This window comes from Camponotus vicinus, unplaced genomic scaffold (genome assembly GCF_025532165.1).
Source record: "Camponotus vicinus isolate PSW18456_S1 unplaced genomic scaffold, iyCamVici1.0 SCAF_9, whole genome shotgun sequence".
NCBI classification, from domain to species: Eukaryota; Metazoa; Arthropoda; class Insecta; order Hymenoptera; family Formicidae; genus Camponotus; species Camponotus vicinus.
This window is the reverse complement of record NW_028141981.1, coordinates 3,874,278-3,897,376: the sequence shown is the minus strand read 5'-3', so window position 1 is coordinate 3,897,376 and position 23,099 is coordinate 3,874,278. Positions and strand designations below refer to the sequence as shown.

General features: G+C 34.0%; 1 protein-coding gene across 6 annotated transcripts in view; it reads right to left on the bottom strand.

Annotated features, from left to right (window-relative positions):
* The window catches only part of LOC145976530 (uncharacterized), a 228,868-nt gene that overhangs the window by 54,053 nt on the left and 151,716 nt on the right, over positions 1–23,099 (bottom strand). For all 6 annotated transcript variants that reach the window (XM_083107683.1, XM_083107684.1, XM_083107685.1 and 3 more), the window contains 2 exons: positions 9,669–9,781; positions 2,261–2,426 (listed from right to left, as the gene is read on the bottom strand). In XM_083107683.1, the coding sequence (XP_082963809.1) occupies positions 2,261–2,426; positions 9,669–9,781 (279 nt within the window). The remainder of the gene's footprint in view (positions 1–2,260; positions 2,427–9,668; positions 9,782–23,099) is intronic.

Here is a 23,099-nt window from a genome sequence, read left to right as displayed (position 1 = left end):
TTAGTATTCGTAATGCCTCCTTATCCAAAACATAAAAATTACATTTCTATGTATAAAATTTGAATTTCAAAACATTTTTTTCTCATTCCTGTAAAGTTACAATTTCGGATTTACGCGTGAAATTCTCGATATGATATATATGCAAAAAAAACTATCAAAAACGAATTTTTGAGTTTCATGCATTACTGACAGCACGTAAATCCAGAGAGTGACAATGTAACGCTTTTAACGCGGGTTTGTGCCCGTAGTAAGTGCGTCATGGAATAAGTAATTCGAGACGCACAATGGTTCTGTGCGCGTGTGAGTGTATTCTTATTGCTCAGGGGATGAATTTGAGCGAGGGATGAACGCTGGGAAGATGGTTGTTGACATAGCCAACGAAACGAGACGAGGGATGCATTATCAAGCGCCGAAATACGCGCCGGCGCCTCTTCCGCGCAGCCCTCTCGTTCGAGCACGCACAAAATGGGCTCTTACCCTTGGCGAAGTGCAAAGCGGATGCGTATTGACTCGCGACGTTTCTGTAGACCAGATTTCGCATGGAGCGCATACATTCGCGTGAGTGTACGCTACAGAATTGAACACCGTGTGTCGACAAACTGGTTTCCCGCGCCGTTAAGATGTATACAACAGTCATCGTCGGGGATTCTTAAGAGTGTTTAGATGAATTCCAGAAAACGGCGATCAATTGAAACGACTGTTAAACGCCGACATGTCAAATAAATTCCGTATCATTTTGTCCACATTTTATTGTCATATTCTCTGGAGCTTTTTGCATGGTATTTATAATATTTGCTAACGCATTAGGTACTCAAGTAATTGATGTTACTTATCTTTTATTTAATTTTTTGAATTATTTACTAACGCATTAGATATTCAAGTATAATTAGATGATATTATTTATCTTTTATTTAATTTCTGAATTATAATTTCCTTAAGATGTGTGAATATTATTATAATTAATTTCTGTGTAATAAAAAAACAGAAATGAATGATTCACGCTCGAAAACGTTCGCGGATTCTTCGGTAAAGTGGAAAATGATTTATATGCATGGGAGATTAACACAGAGAGTTCCGTGCGCTTGTTATGCAAGCTGAGCTGCGTTTAAACGGGTTTTATTAAAAATACTCGGGCTAAAAAAATCGCAAAAGGGTAGATTTCTCTTTTTTCCCCTTCTCTTTCTCCGGCTGCTCTTTCACTTTTGCCCGGAAACGCGCTAATATAATTCGGGCCGGCGATGATGGTAAAGAGAAAAGAGAAATACTCGATGTGAAGGCTAACTGACATCTGTCACAAAATACAAAAGATACAGAATTATTCATCTGGTATACTTATCATACGTGTAATATTATTTTTACGCGTATTAATTGATATAGTATCAAAAGATAGTTATTTCATTTCACTATTATTTTAAAATTTAATTTTTTCAATTCTGCAGTTTTAAGACAAAGTTGTAATGCTAATAATCTGCAAACTGAATATTATTAATATTTTTTTATCTCGATAAAAAGAAAAATACTTTGATTACATTGTAATCAATAAATGACATTTCAAAGTTTCATCTAAAAATCTATAAAAATTTCACTTTTGCTTTTCTTATACTTTTGCTTTTCTTTTACTCGATTATCTTCGAGAATTGTATCCGGTGTCCACTTTTTTCCCCAAGTCGAGTTGCTATTACGAAACGGAATCTTGGTACTAATGGAAAAGTGAGCTCGTCAAAGAACCATGTACGATTCTCCTCTCTCTTTCTTTGTTTCTCAACTTTTCTGGGGTTTTAATTTGTCGCGCAACAGCCTGTTTCGCTCAGGCTTATGAAAGTCGAGTAGTTTTTCCTGGCACATGGCTGCACCGCAAAAGAAATGGACACGCGCTGTAGATATATGAAAGAAACCTTGAAATGGACGCCATACCGCGCGTGTACCGCATATGAAGGAAAATCGTTTTCTCTAAGTGTTCGTTTAACTAGTTTCCTCGGTCTCTTTCTTAACAGAGCTATTTTATTATGTGCATAATTAAGCATTCTACATATGAGTTTTTTAAGTTTTTTAACGTGTTTGATAGTATAATAATTAATATGTGATGATGTAATAATTACATTGCATGTAAGGATCAAATAAAACTAAAAACATTTTTCATACAAACTGTCAAATAAATATCCATGAATGGAAACTTCGTCAATATGCTCGATATTCACAGGGATAGCGTTTATCTACATAAAAATCTAAAAATCTAACATTATTGAACAATCGTGCTTACTTGGAAGGAAGAAGCACCGCTGTGAAGTTGATGGCAATGGAGATTCGCGGGCCAGAAGTGATCAGGTACCGGCAACGGATGTTTGGTGGATACAATCCCGGATATCCGGGACTAGCTAGAACGCATCCGTCGTGACAATCCGTATCTTCGTACACCGAGTCACATTCTGCAACAGAAACAGGAGATGTCAGTAAATCAAAATTTCTATTCTTCTGTCTCTTAATTTTTACATGTACAAATATATAATTCTTCCCTCTTATATTCTTCAAATTAATTTTATCATCAAGTTTCATCTCTCTATAATATAGAAAAATATATGAAAAATTTTGGTTATATATTTTTTAATTACAATATTTGTTGATAAAGAGCAGTGAATAAGTGCATATTTTTAATAAATCATCATCATTTTTAACATTAATTAGAAGTATTTTAATATATTAACATTATAATTAAAGTATCAATATTCTCAGTGAAACTTTTGCTATAAATTCATTAAGGTGAGTAATCGATGATTGAGATAGTATATCGAATGTCAATTAAAGCGACGGTCCATCTCAATTTCCGGCTGCTCGATAGACAAGCTTGAACGATTTGCAAAAGACCGAAAATAATTAATATGTCTGGCGGCTTCATGAAAAATTCAAAAAAATAGGACGTAGATAGATGCATCAACAGCAACACGCTGATCAAATAGAACGCGCTAACGAGACACGTAGCATCCACCTCATGTGATTCTTAATTAATATTTTCGAGGGTCAACCCGAAATACTCTATATCTAACTGCCTATACCGAAATATATTATAGATTATTTGGTATACGCGACCTAGGTTACCAATTTAGTCACGGGCCACGAATTCCCAGCATGTGAGCAGTTTGCATTTCCGCTTCGATGATAATTTCTCTCTCTATGTAATATAAATTATATTACTATTTATATAAATATAGAGATTGTGTATGTGCTAAGATATTTATAAAAAAATTGATTGATTATAACATACCATCAATTTTTAAAAACATCAAGAGAGGCACGGATTTATAATCCATTAATTATTTTACGAAATTTTTAATATATATAGATCAAGCATCTCTCTCATATATAAATAAATATTATAATCAATAAATCAATTATGTCTCCGTTATTTATTAATAGTTCCAATTTTTCATTAGCGATTTATATGATTTATCACAAATCGAGATATCCGTCATTAAACCAATATTCGCATTGAGCGAAAATATTGAAGTTCAAAGCTGTTTTCGAATAGGCAAATCAATGTGTCCGCGACGATTATTGTAATATCCAAACAGTGATTGACAATCCATTACACAATTCAATTATTCCACTTTCATAACATATGCAAACACATGATTTCCATAAACGTATAATAAACTCGTATTTATTACTGCCAGCTGCACGCAAATACGAAAAAGTCATTAATATCACTTTAATGTCATAGCGACACATGAGGTTTGTTTAATAGACATTTTTAACGTACCGCAAAGATTTTTGACATGTTATCGCGATTTTATTTTGTTTCAGCAAACAGTTTTTTGCGCGCGTGTTATGGTAGATCCGTTATAATTTTTCTTCCACAATAAAAACGCAGTTGATTGTGTACCGCCCTCTTGGCGTTGTTTGCTTAGCTTTATAGTTCTGGCATATGCAATCATCATAATGGCTGGACTCATTAGGTATGAAGCGCGTCTAGCTTCGGGCACACAGTTTTCAATTAATAAAATGCTCTTTGCATCTCCCATCCCTTCTTACACAAACTCTTCAGCGCACTAGCATTTTTTACCATAAACAGTCCCGCTTTTTTCGTTTTGTACCTTAAACCGCATAATTTCCTTTGTTCTTCATTTTTCCGTGTGTTCTTGAAAGGTTGTTTTCCGTTTAGAGAACAGATCATTTTTTGTAATATTGATTGAAATTTGTAAATTTGATTCTTGTAACTTGATTAAATTAATCATTAATTAAAAAAAACACAACGGTACTGAGTCGCTAATTATTTGATAACTAGTATTAATTTCTTAGATACGGTTCGATCAAATCGGATGATAATTGGACCGTATAGTTAACGGACGTCAATTGTTTGGTTTTAAAAAAAAGTTTCGAGTTCGTTAATTGTACGTATAATTGAAAGAGTATCGAGTTTAATTACCCACGCATTAGTTTGCTCGAAAAAGTTGCCTCGTTAGCGCAGGCGAGGCTCAAACACCGAGTTGGATTAATGACATCAAAAGAAAAGTTTTACGACACTGCTGCAGAATATAAACATAATATAAATGTTTTTCATCGACTATATACCATTCTTTCCTATAATAGCAAATATATATCTATCAATATCATATCTAACAATATTAATAAAATATTTTACACGACTTGATAAAACGAAATTTAATAAAAAGTCAATTTTTCAAGAATGATATACTCTATTACTTTGGAATAAAGTTGTGGAGCGCGCTTCAAGTAAATGAGTGTGAAGAAACATTCTCTTTATGCGATTATGCATGTTTTTTTTATAAATCAGATATATATATGTAATTATCGCGATGGAAACGCGCTGGCCGAGAAACTCACTTTTCGCTCGTGCGTTTAAGATCATAAAGGTGAAACGCTTTAATGCAGTGACAGAAGAGATGAGAGAAAGTGAGGACTCTATGCAAATGGCCGCGCAAGACGCGCGAAGACTTTCTTTCGCGGCGCGTCGTAATAAACCCGAGATGGAAACGTTGAGCGAGGAAAAGGAAAAAAGAAAGGATAGAAAAAAAAAGGATGTTTTTATTCCTTTCGCGTACAGTTGCTACGGAGTTCTCCCGATTCGACAAAATTTTTCCTGGGGGAACGGGGGCTCTCCCCCGTTTTATTTTCGCTCTATTCACTTACCGGCGCGGAGGAATGCGCCGCGCGATGAAGCGGGAGAGCCGCGAAAATTGCATAGGCGTTTGTACGCAGAAGGCAGCGAAAGAGAAAAATAAGCAACGGCGAACTTGCGATAAACGCAATTAACTTTTCGACGAATGTCTGGTTTCTGAATAAGAGCGCGAGCTTTTTTCACATGAAATGTAAATTAAAACTCTTTTCACGATACAAATTTTCTGTTCAGTGTCCGTTTAAAATCTAATTGGATAGAAATTAACGTTTCCACATTCTGACAAATATTAACGTAATTAACTACGGCTATAATTTCGTGTGAGCAATTTTTACGAAAATTCACGGACGATCGTTGATCGTTTGACGATACGTGTTGGCTTTTAAACGGACAGTAATATAGGAAATCATGGGAAAACGCGACGAAATGGCGCGTGAATATACTCGCCTCATATTTCAATGCGAATGTTTGTCGACACGTTTTACTTGCCGGATGGATATTTGCGAAATGGAAAATTAGATGTTACTTGTGTTCTTGTATGCTGTATATTACTGAAATAACATGTACAGGAACATATATCGTTAACGTCCAATTATAAGTTTATGAAAAACATATTTGGATTTATTAAAATGTATTTTAAACGAATAACTCTTTATTTATTTGAAACCATATATTTCTCTCAGCTTTTCTGTTTGTCTCGGTTTCTGTATCAATTTTATAACTTGTCGATATTGTTAATCATTTTATAAGCTTTATATAATTATATAATTTTCTATAGCTTTATATAATTATAATACTCTTAATATATTACACTTAAATAAATCAAAATCTATTGGAATTTCAATAGAATCGTACGTAAACGCGTCGAGATCTGTGCTGAAATTTCAGTAGAATAATCTATCTTAAATGCGGCAGCTAAGAGCACTTCTTTTGTAAGTGCTAGTTTATGTGATCGTACAATTGTACAAATAGAAAGGAGAGAAAGAGAGTGACCAAGTGGTAGCACAAGCTTGTAGATTGGTCGAGTTTCTTACCAAGTCTCAACCAACCACTTTGTCAATCGAGCAACATCTACTTTATCTTTCAATCCCTTACATTTCTTATCCGGAGGTGCACTATTCTACCTTTATATTGATTGATCTTGTGTGTTAAATACTTTGTGCTCTAATAACGGCAGATAAATAAATATGGAAACATTCTAAAATAATTCATTATAAGATAAACATATAAACAAATCAGATTTTAGTTTAGTTTCAAGGTAGAACTAAACTAAATCTTATATGTAAATGTAGCTCATTTTTTTATGATATTATGCGTAAAGGATGCATCACTACATTATTTCCAAAAAATAATATTCTTTTTAGACACAGTAAAATCCTTTCTTCGCTATACAATAATTTTCTCTCCTTTTTTCTCTCTCTCTCTCTCTCTCTTCTTATATAAATCACCTCGGCCAGTTTCTTCCGAGCGGGAGATAAATTCGAGAGTGGTAGAGCCAAACTTCCCTCGTCGAGCGAGTGTGCGCGGGTTGCGTAAATGCACGTGTGGGGAAACCGAGAAAGAGAGCTGGAGCCAGGTCGAGCGGTAAGACTGCGGATCGTCTTTCCACCCACGATTGATCTGTTTGTCAATTGGGTGGCGCCACCACACGTTCTCTCTTTTTCTCTCTATATAAACGGGCTGCCTTTCACTCTTCTCTCAAGAGCACGCTCTTTCCCTCTACTCTTCTTCATGTCCTTGCCCTCCGTCCGTTCCTTTCGCACGTTCTGCAATAGGACGAGGGTCGGGACCGTGTGCCAACGTCAAAAAAAAGATCTTTCTCATCCGGATGGCGGAGTGGCAGTCACGTTTCCCGGTCGTACGTACTGCGCATATGGATCGCCGTGGCCTTCTCCTCGAGGATAATCGAGAATCGTTGTCGTCTCGTTACAATCTCACCGCGTAAAGGGAAGCTTTCAAAGGGGTCTTTTCTTTTACCACTGTGCGAAAATCCGTCGCGAAGATTCGCGCTTCTCGCGTTTTTTCGTCGCGCTCTTTTAACACGCGATCTTTTCAGCCGTTCTGCCTCGAGAAAGAAATTGCTGATTTCTGTATTATGCGTTTTCTGAGGTTTACGAAACGCGTAAGCATTATATGATCGCTCAATGGTATATTTAAAGACATTTTGAAATGTGAAAGTTTCTTTGTGTGTGTAACATATCATCGATAAAATCAAATTTATGTAATAAGCGGATTTAGATAAATGGAGAAAGAAATATGTATTAATAAATATGAAAAATAAAAAGGTATATTTTGTAAAAATAGTTCCTTGTTTTTCTTTTTTTTATAAATTTAAAGCTAATCAAAAAGAAATACCACTCGAATAAGCGCGCCTATAACTTATTCACGTATGTAATATGAATATTATAAAATAAAATAAGTATTTTTTTACAGCGTAATAAGAAATAAAATAATGAATGCGTTCTTATATATTTTTTATTCTTCGCAATTTCAGCGTTGTTTGTTTGCAAATGAGGCATATGTTTCCTGGGGTGACGTGCAGGTCAGAGAACTCTAGTATGTCATTATATAATATTACTAGATATGAAAGTTCAAGATACATACATATATATAAAACTTTTCTCATAAGAGCGTTGCGCAATTTTTTTAAAAGGGCTTTTCAATTTCCTGACTACCTCTCCAACTTACACACAATAGCCATGAAAGCCACGAAAAATCACTGTGTGATCAAATAGTAGTCAATAATCGATTGTAAATACCTCGAAAAATGACACTTATATAAAATGCGTTCGCTTCGTTAGAGAAATTCTTAATGAATTATAAATTATAAATAAATTTATTTTCAATTTTAAACTATCTTACACTTATTTGATATTTTTTGCTATGGAAAGCGTCGAAAATAGCGTCATAATATTTTATCTTGATCATTTTTACATAACTCTAACTGATGAACTTTTATGACGTTTCGAGACAGCTCTTTGCAGCATCGATTGCAGTGAAAATTAGAAACGCGTTTAAAGATAGAGATCGCGCGCAGTTATCTCGAGGAGAGATCGATACTCGAGATTTAATTAGCTCTTGATCACGATGGCTAAATAGTTTCGGAGCCGAACAGTTTCCTCCTTCGCTTTCGAACCGCATTTAAGCTATAATTTTCGTTCTAACTAGGGAGAAATTACTCTTCTGCATCGCGTTTTTGCAAGTAAATTTGCGCAAGTGAATTTCCTTGACATCTACTTCTCTTTTTCCTGCAATTTGCTGTTCACATCTGCCCGGTTCCAAAATTATTCGCAAAATATATCTCGAGCGAAGATACCCAAAAGCTATACCATTCTCACAATTTACCTAGATTTCTCCCTGAGAGAAAGAAGAATTCGCTCTACAGCTTGCAGACATTATAAACCGTTTTTCTCTTCTCCGTACCTCCATTTATTTTTTTTCATCGTGATTTTTTCACTATGAATTTTATAGGCGATACGCGCTAGAAAGATCCGGCGAACGCTCGTTAACGTACGCTTTAATCGAGAAGGGCAACTGAGTTAGCGTATAGTAACTCAATTCCACATGCAAAACGCACGTCGATAATTTGCGTATATACTACAAAGTTTACGCTTCAGCAAGTTAGTTAAATAGTTTGTTTTCGTTCCGATGCGAAACGTTCTTTTTCGAAAGAACCAAGTAAAATTGCTTCATTAAATCATTCATGGAAATATTCGTGCTTTTCGATTCACAAAAATATCGCGAAAAATGTTTTATTTGCTGAAAATCTGCGAAAAAATGTCGCTCCACATTTCGTAAAATAGTGCGAGTTAAAAAGTTACATGATTGTGTCTGTATATCGGAAAAGTTTACTTTCGTAGCTTGTAAAGTTTTCACATAGATATTAAGAAAAATTTTAACTATATAGATCGCCTGCGGTGTTGAACATACTGCATGATAAGACATATCGCGGAGGTGTAATTTACAAGAAGATGAAGTTACCGTCATGGGAGACGATAGTGAACTAGGTTGTTGGCGTGTAGTTCAAGCAATACTCTATGATAGAAGCCGTCAGTAATGGGATGCGTTAGAGCGTTAGTGGAAGTAATCAGGCGATCAAGTTTACGCAGCACCAAAATCGCACTTGTCCAACAGATTACTGTATGATTGCCTCGTGACTTTGTGTGTTATCGGTTTTGCGATTCAAAATGTTTCATCAATATATCAATAAGATATCAATAAAAATATAGAAGTGCAAAGCATAAAAGAATGAATTTTACTTTTTGCTCTTCAGAAAAGTAAATTTCAGAATTTTTCTTGAGTTTTAATGCATTATTAGTTTTTCAATTAAAATAATCATAATTTTACAGAAAATTAATTACGAGTATTTCTAAAAAAAAAAGAAAGAAAATGTTACTGCTTGAAAGTATCTCTATTGATTAATGTATGTTATAAAACCCAGTGTGAGAAATTTATATTACAGTATATTAGAAAGTTATGAGTTGAAACGTAACATAATTTCATTTTTCATTGCAAGAGAGAAATCTGAACATCTTACCCGTATTGTTAACGGGATGTCCGCCCCTCACCGGCCAGCCGACAGATGTACTCGCTTTGGATGAGAAGCTGAAGTAGGCCAGGAACTGGGACCGTGTTGTGTTCTCATTTATTCTGAAACATGCGCGTTCCCATATATAAGTATGCTGCAACTCGTAGTATGCATGCTGGGTTTTATGCGTCACGACAATAAAAGAAAATATTAGCGTGATAAATTACTGTGGGTCACCTACATCGGGGACCTATATACGCCTTTTGCATGCATGCCTCGCTACCGTCTACTACCTATGCTGGTCACGGTATTTATGACGAGATCTTGGCTTACGGCAGGCAAATTTACGGATTCTTTCAAAGTGATGTACAGGAAATAACCACGGGACCGATGTAGTCGCGCGATTTATTGCGGCCTGTTTTTGTCATCATTTTGCATGCGGCTCGTAAATCACTGATGTGTGCTTTTATTGACGGGCCATACTTGCCGGTTTACATTGCGCCGTTTTTGCCGAGATATCTGTCAATAAAAAAGTCTTTCAAACGAGCTTCAAGAAATTCGGCAGATATATAATACGCGATGAGTAACGATGGTATATAACTATTTGTCAATTATTATAAATCAATAATCGCTTATCTACTTATATATACCGCAATATGCAAGCGATAAATTTAATAACATATCGTAATAGCTTGTCCATTGCATATATTATCAGTTTTATGAAAGGAAATATTCATCATATTAGTTTTTCATGTTTTTTTATTTCGCGAAAAAAATTCGATTAATTTTATCGATTTTTGAGATAATGCGAAATCTTGCTGAGATATCTGCGCATTGAACTAGAGTGCATTTAAAATGCGTGTCAATATGTCATTGCACAAAGTGCGAAGCACTTGCTAACAACTCGGACACGTGAAAGTTTCGTTGTCGCGAACGGTTACAAGTCTAGAAACTTTTTCTTGTAGATGACAGAAAAGTTATATATTTCGTGAGAAGTTGCTCTCTCAAAGAAAGCACCAGCACGATGTTTCCTCGAGATTGATCAAATGTTCATTGGGAAACGAGGGTATTGTTTGTCACGCTTGAAAACTATTTAGAAAGCTGGCAGAGTGTGTCGAATATCTGGATATCGATATCCAAACTTTGGATGGTTGTCGCAAAGAAATTCCGAGCTTTGCGAGAAACATTGTGCATTTTAATTCCCTTGCAATAGTACAATTAAGAATTGTGATGAATTCTTAATCATTTATAAGGCAAAAAATGTACGAAATAATTTAAAAAATTAAATTACGTAAAATATAAAATTATCAGATAAAATTAATTATTAAATACATATATAAAACAAATTTTAATTAAAGAAAAAATAATTTTCTCATTTTTTAAATACTTTAATTCATCTGTATATATTTGGTGATATTTATAAATTTAGCAGTTCCTGCTAGTATTATTAAAGATCTCTTTAGTAGTTGTGTATATCTTTATATAATTTTCTATTTAAAAGTGCATTTTTTTCGAAGATTATGCTCAAAGATCACTGTTGCAACATGCCTGTCAAATTATTAATTTTAATATATTACGATCAATATTATATCTATACTGCTTCAGGATTAATTTTACGAACACGAACTGAAGGTCACGGCGAATGTAAGTTAGAAATGAATGCGGAAAATACGAGAAAACTTTGATCTAACAGGAAGGGCACCACGCAGCAGAAGACGCCTCTAATTCGATTATTTAGTTAGGTTGACTGTAGTCAAGTTATATAGCGTCAGCTGGGACTAAAGATTACTCGGAGCACTCGTGACTTTCCTAATTGTATTTACTTACTATAAATCTCTTACCTTCATCAACCGCGTGTTTGATTAGCTGCCAATTCGGCGGTCACCCCCCCCCCCCCCACGAGTTTCGCGGTGCGTTCCGAAACTTGCGTCATCTCCGGCTACTAATAATGTCACCAGTACTTACGGTAATTTACGGATTAATGGGACCGCTTGAACTTACATTGAGTTTCAACCACTTCTCAGAGATCGATTGAGGTCTATCGCTCGATGTTATATGCGATTTACGATGGACTTTCATATGTTCAAGGTTCGAATATTTCATTAGATCCCAAATTATCCTAAGGGTCTTTATTAATCCTTCGTATATTTCATAGCCACATGTAAGTTGAAATATCAATGTGTATTATATAATACAGGCTTATTATAACCGTGTCGATATTAATAATCTTGCTTAGGTTTCGTTAGGTAAAATAAAAAATTCATTGTGATAAATATATATTAATTAATTATAATCAACATTTAGAAACTGAATCTTTTTATATGCTTAACCTATATATATGCGCGCGTACTACAAAGCATGCACTTTACAGGGGACTCTGTAAAATGTTATATCGATCGCGGTAGGACGAGGATTGCCTCTCAAAGAAAGCCGAGGTTAAGCAAATCCTCGGCACGATGAAAGAAGACGGCCGTAATCCCTGCAGGGGTTTACGAAGATTAGGATGCAAATTTTGGAAAGCATTAGACGAAAGCGTTCGGCGGCATTTCTTTGGCAAAAGAAAAATCTTTTCCGGCATCCGGGGATGTTAAACCGATTCAGTATGCCATTAAAGCAAGTTTATTCGCCGTGGACGGCAAGTCGATGGCCACGTTATGGCGAAACCGTGCGTAAATTTCTACGCAGATGCCAGCGAGAACCATGAGATGGAACTTATAAAGTTCCATGAAGCGAAATGCGAAGCGTGCCTTCGAGGGCTTCACGAGCACGGAATCACAATTTGTTCGCGACTAGGAAGAAAATTTTCGTTCCTCAGCTAAAAAATACAGAAGAATTTTACCATATACGTAGGGATTGTAATCATAGACGATAAACTTTACTGTGTGTGCATATTATGAAATAGCTGTTCTTAAAGAAATGACGTCATATGTCTTACAACGAAGCCTCGGGCTGTCTTTGTAATTTTCTAGGTAAAATTATAAAATTGTGCAATGTTTATTTTAAATATTATAATTATATTGACTATAATTATTTTAAATACTAGACGTGCAATAATTTTGTAATTATCAGAGCTTAATTGAAACATTTAATTGAATGTTTTCAATTAAATCATATTGTATATTATTTTTGTTGTGTTATATTAAATTTATTCAAGCACGTCAGTTCTACTCGAGAATCCTCTGTTATGGTAAAGCTTTTATATTTCAAAACGCCAGGCCAAATACCAGGAACCTTCTCCGATGATATGAAAATTAAAATGCAAATTTTTGCAGTTTGGTAATAATTTCTGAGAAAACCAAGGAACACTTTACATATAATTTTCCAGACACATTAATTTTCATTAATAAAATAAAATAAAATAAAATCTGTACCGCTCAAAATTTATATGCGTTGCATTTTATTGTGATAGACTATTACTTTAGAAAGTATATGCAAAGAAAAAAGTTTACGGAAACGCGCGCGTTTACTAGGCACGCTTAATGAAGGTTAGATGCACTTCCGTCTGCGACAAAAAGTTGACAAAGGAGTCACTGGGCCCTTAACTCTGTGCAGAAAGAAAATAGAAAGCTTTTTATTCGTGAATAAAAGAGAACGAAGAACGTAAAAGTATAGTGCGGTTGAGAAATGGACTTTTGCCTTTTGCAATATAAACCTATGCATGAAGTCAATGAGAAGGAGAGAAACAAAAAATGAAACTCCCGCTGCTCCCGAACAATAATAAAATACCTTGATATTGAGATTTGTACTTTTATAAATCAATTCATGTTTTTATTATATTATATTATAAGGAGTTGCATTAGCAGAAGCAGAAATGCCTTAATTTATGATATTGAACGCGAGAACTATTTTTACATTTTAAAAAGTTTAGTCATTATCGTGAAAATTCCCATGAGATATTTTTGATAATTTTTTAAAAATTAATAAAATTCGAAGATTTTCATATTAAATTACCCAAAATAACTATCTGTTAGCTGATAGCAAAAACTGAAATAAAGTATATTTTTCACATTTATATAGTCGTTTGTTTGAAAAAGTTTATCCACTGTCGTTGCAAACGTGTGGATTTGTCCAACAAACTCGACGTTCTTTCACTCGGAGAACAAAATTAAGGAAGAGTCGGGTGCGCATGGGTCCGGTAAAAGGTTTGCCAGTTCGTTACTGTAATGAACTTCTTCCCACGATCTGATCCGAATTCCGATTGTGTTGGAAACCTTCGAAAATAAACTTTTCACGGGTCATCGTATTTGCACTGCTCTAGGAGTCTTATAACGACATCTTTTTTGACTTTGCAAAAAAAATATTGCCAGGAAATTCACTTAAATTGTATGTACGTTGAAGTAGGTAGTATTCGTGATAATTAAAACATTTTTCCAACGGCATTGAATTGAATTCTTGTTTTTAAAATGCAAGGAAAATAAAAAATAAGAATGTGCGAGAATTATAAATAAATATATATAAATAATTATATATAAATAAATTGTGTAGATATATGATACATAAGGACAAATTGCAAGTATCACGATTGCAAGTATTATGATTAAATTCTCTCCCAACGCGCGATGCACAATTCGATGAACCGTGCACGAATCGGCCAACCTTTCGTTCATCCGCTTATTGATTCCATTTGCATTAATAATCCTTTCCTGGCGCGCTAAATTAGCCAGTTATTATATTTAATTTTCAAAGCTTATTATCTTGCTAATTAGTCTACTAAATTTCATTTTATTTGGAATATAATGTGTTCTGTATTGGCGCGTGGGACTCTTGCGCGTATAATCATGATTTAAACGATCGGCGCACAAAAACACTTAACTTGAAGCATGCAACTTCAAAATTTTCAATATGCTATCATGTGATGATTCGCCATGGCATTTATCACGAATTTCCGCCTGCTGTTGCATTGTCGATACATATTGAAGTTGGGAGAAATATGTTGTGCAGTTAAAATGAATTACAAAATATAGTTTCATAACCGTCCTCATGCACACGAAATTAAAAGACGCTTAATAGTTTCATATTTGGAATTTTGCGAGATATCGCGGTAATTAATTATGGTACATCGTTCTTGAAATACTTATTTGATTAATTTTGTTCGAATGAATACTTTGAAATATCGTGAAATATTACAAAATATTGCTCTCTCTCACGTAATCAATTTTTACTTAACTTAAAATATTAAAAAAATGATAATTACATGCGTATACACACATTCCCTAGGTATAATAAAGTGCGTATTCATAAGCCACATGTCTAATTTTTGATTTTGTTATTTTTGAGACTTTTGTTTCTAAATATTTTTGAAAATTTTATTTTATTTTAACCACGTTAGCGCTAGATTTCCGAATATTCCGCAACCATAGTACCGCAACCGCATGCAATTTATTGGTAATTGGTAGTAGTATGAATGATTCGAACAGCATGAGGTGAATGATAAATATTGTACATATTCTGTGGTCTCGCCATTAGCAATAGATTGATAATATTAGATTGGGAATATTTATATATTAATAGAAATAAAAATTCGATTTTATACTAAATACCTCGTTAACCTTTCGTTATCCAAAAATTCTTGCGAAAACGCTATATCTTTTTTATTCGATTTAACTGCAAAACATTTATTCTCTCTAAAATAGTAAAATTTGTGTGTCTCTTTCACGGACACTTGTTCGAATTTTGATTATACATAAGTTATGTTAGAAGAGGATGAGTGAGACAGAAAAAATGTAAAAGAATAAAAATTCTTCTTTGAATTCAATTGAAGCAATATTCAGTAATTGTAATTACTATTTCATTTCTTGTATGCAAGTAAAAACTTTAATATTTTTATTAATTTCTTTTTATAGCTAAATTAAAATTCGTCTGCTTAATATTTTATTATATTACGAATCACTATTGTTATAAATATACGATTTGCGACACGAAGAAATATAACGAACACGGAAAGGATCGCTACCTGTCATCCTCGAAAGGTGCTAGATACGTTTTAGGACATGACAGATCGCGCGCCCGGGTGTAAAATCAATTTTCTCGCGGGGCACGTCTTTTCCAGGATTACAAAACACTTCGACAGCCGCTTGGCATGGCAAAGTAAAAGTTGCGGATCGAAAGCCCTGTCTCAGATGTAAAGGAAATAAACGAAGCGACATGGGTGCGAGAGGAAGCGTGTGAGACAGTTCTAAAACCGATGGAGGAAGTAGAAAAGGCAAGAGAAAAAAAGGAAGACGAGAGGAAGGAGAGAGGAAGAGAGAGAGATTGATTGGGTGGCTCCGTGGAAACGTTTCTTCATCTCTTCTTGTATGTATTTCCTTGTGGCAAATGCATGTGCATAGCCCGAATGCGAGGGAGCAGAAGTACTCCGATTTGACATCGCAAAACGTGTAAGACCCTGTGAATGACGATGAAACGGAGAACGGAAGATAGCTATGCGAAAATGTGGTCGGTTGGTGAATAAGTTTTTGCATAAATGACATATAGCTTTGATGCTTTGTGCGATTGCTCCTTCTAAACCGGCATTGTCGAGCGCATATTCGGTATTCTATCGCCAAAATCTGTTTTCTATATGTGTATATATATATATATATATATATATATATATATATATATATATATACACACACACACATATATACGATTGCTTGGGGATTGAATCAATAATATTTTGCAAAGAATGCATTTCATATGGAGAAAAATCCCCCGAAGAATATAAAGATTATTTTGCACGATTTCTGCAGGTGTTTCAAGACATGATACATTGCTGTATGATATATCAGTTTCCATTTTTAATCGTATTGTTATGAAATCTTGCGCGTTGAATGGATTGCATATGTCGAAACGCTACTCAGAGAATAGCTAGAATAGTCAAAACGTAATTCATAATCTATACGATAACAGATATTTATTTATCACAAACGAAATAAAAAACAACTTTCAATGTATTATAGCAAATATTATAAATGTAGAGAAAATTATTTCGCGTTATTACTTGCACGAGAGGGAAAAAGATTTATTTTCAATATTTCAGTTACTTTCAGTCTTTTAGAATGGATAAATCTTTTTGCGGCTCAACTTAAAAAAAAAAAAAAAAAAAAGGAAAATACACAAGGCGATCGCTAAAGGCGTTCTATAAAGCAAACGAAGGAAGAAACGAGAAATGTGTGTCGGAAATTCGCGTAGACGGAGCAGCAAGGTTAAAAGGGAGGTCCTGTCAGAAAGCTTCTCGCTCATGCGATGGAGCACTTGCAAATCCATGTTTCTCGGCAAAATCTCACGTTGCGTGTGGATAAACGTTTCCTTTGCCGTAACTGTATATTCCCAGACGAATGTAAGCATCGAAGCGAGTGCGCGCGATCGAAAGAGAGATACTTATGCGCCGTAACCTCCCCTCCTTCTTCTCTACCTTCTTCGTATGTTGGTCCTCCCCGTGGAGAAACGCAAACTAAAATATTTTCTTGAAGCTCTGGAAATACTCCCCGAATAAACGAGACATAACTGTCTTTGCGTCCCCGTACAAACTTAAGTACAAAAGCAAGCCATTCTCGAATAATGTAAATATAATTTGGTTAAACTATACCGTTCAGATTTAATTATTCATATAAATTCGTTTGAGATAAAAAAATAATTCACTCATTTTCTTAACAGTTCTTAAATAATTTAATCAACGATTAAAAATATTCGCAATTCTTTATGTTTTGGAATAAAATTAAAGAATGGCAACTTTTTTTATGTAAAATTTTACAAAATGCAAGAATAATCTGATTCGGTTCCGATTTAATTTACGGGTGAGGTGAATCTCTTTGAATATTTATGAAGTATTCTTATGTAGGGAGAAGCGATAAAATATCGAAAGCGTTAAAAGAGCGTGACGGAAAGACGATTCAAATGAATACAAAGGATAAGTTGAAGAGCGTGGAGGTACGCGAGAAATTCAGGAAAGGTAAAAAAGCGCGGAGAGAAACTGCAGCAAACGAGTACACGACGTCCGTGAATGCTCCTTCATTCTTCCTCGGTGCTACCGTAAATCCATATTGCAGCAAAGAATCTCGAATGTACGTGCATAACACGTCTCACTCTGAGCGAACCGGAAGTACCGACGCGATGCCAGAAACGACGAGGGGAGTTTGCATTTCGATCGCGTCGAATAGGGGAAAATAAAATTTCTCGACAAACGAAATTCTCTCCGCGCTCACGAATATAGATAGCGGGCGTGTTATTGCCTCGATGCCAAAAGAAATGGAGAGAAAAAAAGAGACAAGAGAGAGATTTGAGCAAAGTCCGAGAAAATCGCAAAATCAGTTTTCCATGTAAGTCAGATTGCCGCTTATCGTGCCCGAGTCAGTTTTACATCCGCAATAGAAAATGATGACGATCTACTTCAAGTTTTGATATATCTCGATGAAGTTAAACTAAAACGTATTTGACATCGTTTCGCTCATGCATGATAATAATAATGTATATGTATAATATACTATATATTAATTTCATGGAAATAAAATCTTTTCTTCCAAGGTACATTTTAATTTTAATTTTAATTAGCACAAGTGAACTTTCCTCTCTACAACTCTGATATAAATTATAGAGTTATTAAAAATCTATGACTTTGATACATATGAAAAAAATTTTATCGTTTTGCCTAAACTGTATGTGTAAACTCGCAATAGTAAAAAGATATTTGTCATCGCCAATATCAAATGAGGAAAAATATCATCGGGAAGAGAATACTATGAAATGTACCGTAAAGCGTTTTCCTCGTTTTATAGCCCGTCCTATTTCATTTTTCTGCCCACTGTACAACAGCAATGTGAAAAAAAGTTTAATACCTCTCTCGAGAGATCTTATTTTTCATCACTGCAAAAGTATTGATCTAAACTTCCACTCTGCGCGTTTCAAAAATTGTCAGGTTAAAATATGAAGTTGTTGGCAAGCGCATTAACGTTACATTGTAAAAGAACAACAGCCGCAGGGGAGAATTTTTCGATTTTTCATCAAGCTTGCAAACTAGAAAGTACGAACACGATAAACTATATATATCGCACGAAAGGCAAGTTATAAATAAGTATATTATATTATCTAAATCGAATAAGTTTGCGAGTTTTTTAAATCTCCTTTTTTTGTTGAATCACGTAGACCGTGTTACGCATCGCGTTCACGTACGAGCCATCGGCACGTATATGTGCTGTAAGTATTAAGAGGGTGTAAACGATTCTAGCACGTAGACGAGTTCGTGCACTTAAGGTATTAAGGCGAGGGACCAACGTGCGTGAAAATTGATATCTTCTACGTATGCAAATATCTTTAAATGTTACCAAAAAGTTAAAATTAATGATATATATATATATATATATATATATATATATATATATATATTGCTTGTATATCTTAATTTCACATATTTTCTTATAACATTAAAACATTAACTAACGATAAAAATAACTTTGTTATCTTCGATATTCGATTACTACAAATTAACTTTAATGCTCTCATTGAAATTGCTCTCTCTACAAATGATGTTTTAAATTGCTTTGCTATGATAATATTTCATTCTAACACAAGATTTTCTAAAAGATGTTATATTTTACTTAAAAAATCAGTATATATCAGAATCAGGATATATTCTATATATATATATAATCTGCAAGTCATATTTTATTCCATAAATCGAAAATCTGTAACCAACAGAATATAGCGCGACATAAAATAGCTCGTGCGGGGCATAGTGAAATGTTACACTTGTCTGAAATGCGGAAGTTAATGCTTATGCGCAGAGTGCAATTCACGGTCTAGGAGCCACGGTTGCTGCCAACAAACACGAAGAATTTTACGTTTTGATCCAGTCGAATAAGCAAAAATAAAATTTGTCAAATGTTGAATTTTTACGGAGATACTATGGTTGGAGCGCATTACAATTGTTATAAAGTTTCTCATAAAGATGTAAAAATTGAGATCATAAAACATATAGTGGAGATAGAAACAAAAAGGAAATAAAGAATAGTTGTATTTTATGAACATATAAATATCCATGAATTATTTCCGTACATTGTGGTCATTTTTTCTCTCGTGATTTGATCGATATTGCGAAATATCTTGCAATTTTGCACATCTATTGTTTTACAGTTGAAATACATTTAAAAAATAAAATTTTGTGTCAAATAAAATTGTACATTGAAATAGAACGCGTATTACTCGTGATATAAATTGGTTGATTGTACTAGGTCGAAGATCGCTAAAAGATTTATTTCCAAAAACAAAAAATTAATCAGAATAAAATATTTAATTTTGCTTATATGTTTCTTATATAATCTAGTATTTTTCCTAAACAATTTAAAGGTCTAATTTATAATATTAAGATTTAATTTGTAAAATCCAACTAAACATTGTGTTTACACGAAAAGACATAAAATAAAAAAATTAAATGAAAGTAATTTAATCGACCACACCGGCAATATTTATTGATGAAAAATTCACAACGTTTCGACCATGGGTTTTGGTCCTTATCAAGTGAACTGAAATTATTACATATAATATAAACAATAAATGAATTACAATAAAATGTGACCAAAAAATGGAGAAAGAAGAAAAAAATCATATACATACATTATCTTAGGTAACTAATACGTGGTGAGAAATAAAGAAATCACTGTGTCAAGTCATGTCGACCTCTCGATCCAACACAAAGAGAAAGACTAAACCACCTTTATTAGTCTATCATAAATATCGTTTAAACTTTCAGTGTCCTTTTGTAAGTTAACAGTGTTGTCAGACTTTTTGATGAAAAACATTTCAGCAATTTCTCTCTTTCTCACATGTCTCTCATTATGCAGAATAACCGGTGTCGACCAATCGAAGTCATGATTAAGTTCCAATTTATGTTTGCTAACCACAGAAAGATTGCTTTCGCTTAAAAAATTAAATAAATTCAAATATAATATCTTCAAGAGCTAGATGCAAGACAATTGTAAAAAACTTAATCACATATAAAAAGCAATAATTCTATGCGAGAATAATATTAAAAAAGAAAAAAAAATAATATTTGAAATTTTAAAAGTTCCAGTGTAATGAAATAAAAATATAAAAAATAATAAAATGAAGTTAAATTTAAAAAATTAACAAATTTGCCATTAAACATTTTATTATATTAGTATAAAAGATATGAATTCGTTTTGCCTATTATTCGCGCTTCACAAAATAATATTTAATAAATTTTTAATTTATATTTTTTATGCTCCCTGTCTGTACAACTTTTATATAACCATTTCCTGTACAATTTTCAGTAATGTTCATTAAATTAATTTAATTTAATTAATTTAATTAATCCTTTTTGCAATTGTTTATGTCATAATTTCATAGAATAGAAAACATTCTTTTGCTTTGTTACCATTTACCAGATTGGTAAATGCAACTGCTTGTTTTTGACATACACACAAAAATACTGAGAGAATAAATTTATCGTATGAGAATACAGCAAGTTTTATATTTGCGAGTGTACGTGCAAGAACTGAACAAAAGGATTTATAGGTACATATAAATGTGCCTCGAATTGTATTTTGCAAAAAATATATTCATGTGAAGGAGCTCTCGCATATACATAGATCTAGCAGTGATATTTTTTTTTATTCCACATGAACAACGTGTGAACTAAAACTAATCAATATTCATTGATGATCATTTTATACGATAATATGCAGTATATTTTTATAATAGAAGTTTGACAACAATGTATTATATGTAATAAAAACAGATTCTTAAATATTATATAATACATGTTTTTAAATTTATTATATTTAACATACACCCACAATATATTATTCTTTCAGTTTTTATATCTTTGCCACTATCTGTCTAGATAAGTGAAAATATTGAAGCTGAATTACCCTTTTTGCTTGACTAATTTTTTTAAAGCATAATTAGTATAATTTTCATAAAATTATATTGCTGTGTGAATAAACGTAGACGCGTTCTTTTTCCTTCAAAGTTAATTCATTATGGTTAAACGAAAAGCCACGGTCTGCGACAAACAAAGTGAACTATCTGTTGCAATAAAAATACAACGATTAGAGAGAAACTTGTCGAGTACATTTTTACTTGGTTTACTGCACAAATTAAAAATTTCGTTTGTACGTTGACAAACGAGTTAGCCAGTGGCGTACAATGGTGGTTACGTTTCATACAGTGAAATAATTGCAAAGAATACTGTTGCAAAAAATAGCACGTGTAATCACTCGCAAATTTCAAAATATTTATTCTTGTTGTACGCATTACACTTATAAAATTTAAAATACGAATCTCGCTTTTGCCAATTTGCGAATTTAAATATAAAATTTAATTATGAAATTTCGTTCTGCCGAAAAATAAAGAAAGAGAGTTTAAAAAAAATATATGTTCCTCGTTTCTACACGTCGCACATTTTATTTCAATTATTTTAACCGTATTAATTAATATTGATCAATAAACGATCTTTCGTATAGTTTGATAATAAATCTAAAATTACTGCCAGCGGCAAGCAATAAACGGCGAATCCGCCGAATTTCCGATGCGCTTGCCAAAAGGCTACCTTCGCGCATGCACAATGTAATTACCAGCGAAACCACAGTCGCGATAGGATCCCGATATCGCCCGCTGGGGTGTCCTTCCCACACTTTCATTAAAGGCCATGTTATTGTCCGTCGAGAATCGACTTCGTAAGTGGGCCATCCTGCGCGGTGAAGGCGCGAAATGGTTGACAGGGTGTCGATAACCCCCCGTGGCGGAGAAAATGGAAAGGCAACGGCAATCGGACTCATAGAATCTCGATAACATCGTCCTTTCGGTGCAGGGCGGTAGTCTGGGACAGGGTGGTGTCTGCCGGAAGGGCGAGCGAGCAAAGTTGGATGCACTCTTCACGGATACCATCTCCGTTCCCATCATATAACCAGTCCTTCTTATCCACCCGGGCCTGATTCTCCTGGCATTTCGATTCTCGAGAGCGTCATTCGAACGTGATATTAAACTGGCGCGGTAGAATCTTCTTAAATTCCGTGCACGAGCCGGAGCGATTTATTCGAAATTTCGCGCCGGGAATTCGCGTATCACGAAGAAAATTGCGAATTAATTAAGCTCACGTCGGTCGCGTATCATATATGAGACGACCGTAATTTTTCATAATTCGCGTCATCGTTGGATAAACGTCGCGCCGGAAATTCATCATCGAAAGTAACCACGCCACTCCGAGCGGAGAATTAAATGGTCCACATACTTTTATTCTACCAAGCGACAGGAATGTTTCATTCGGTGATAAATGACACGAGCGGAAATCGGTTTTTATCAAATCAATCCTTTAATCAGAATATCAATTTAATTAAAATATCCTCTTCCATTATTTGTATTAACTACTATGTAGTTAAAATATGTAATTTTTTAATAATTTCTATTCATTTAAATATTTTAAATTACTTTTGTCAGTAAAGA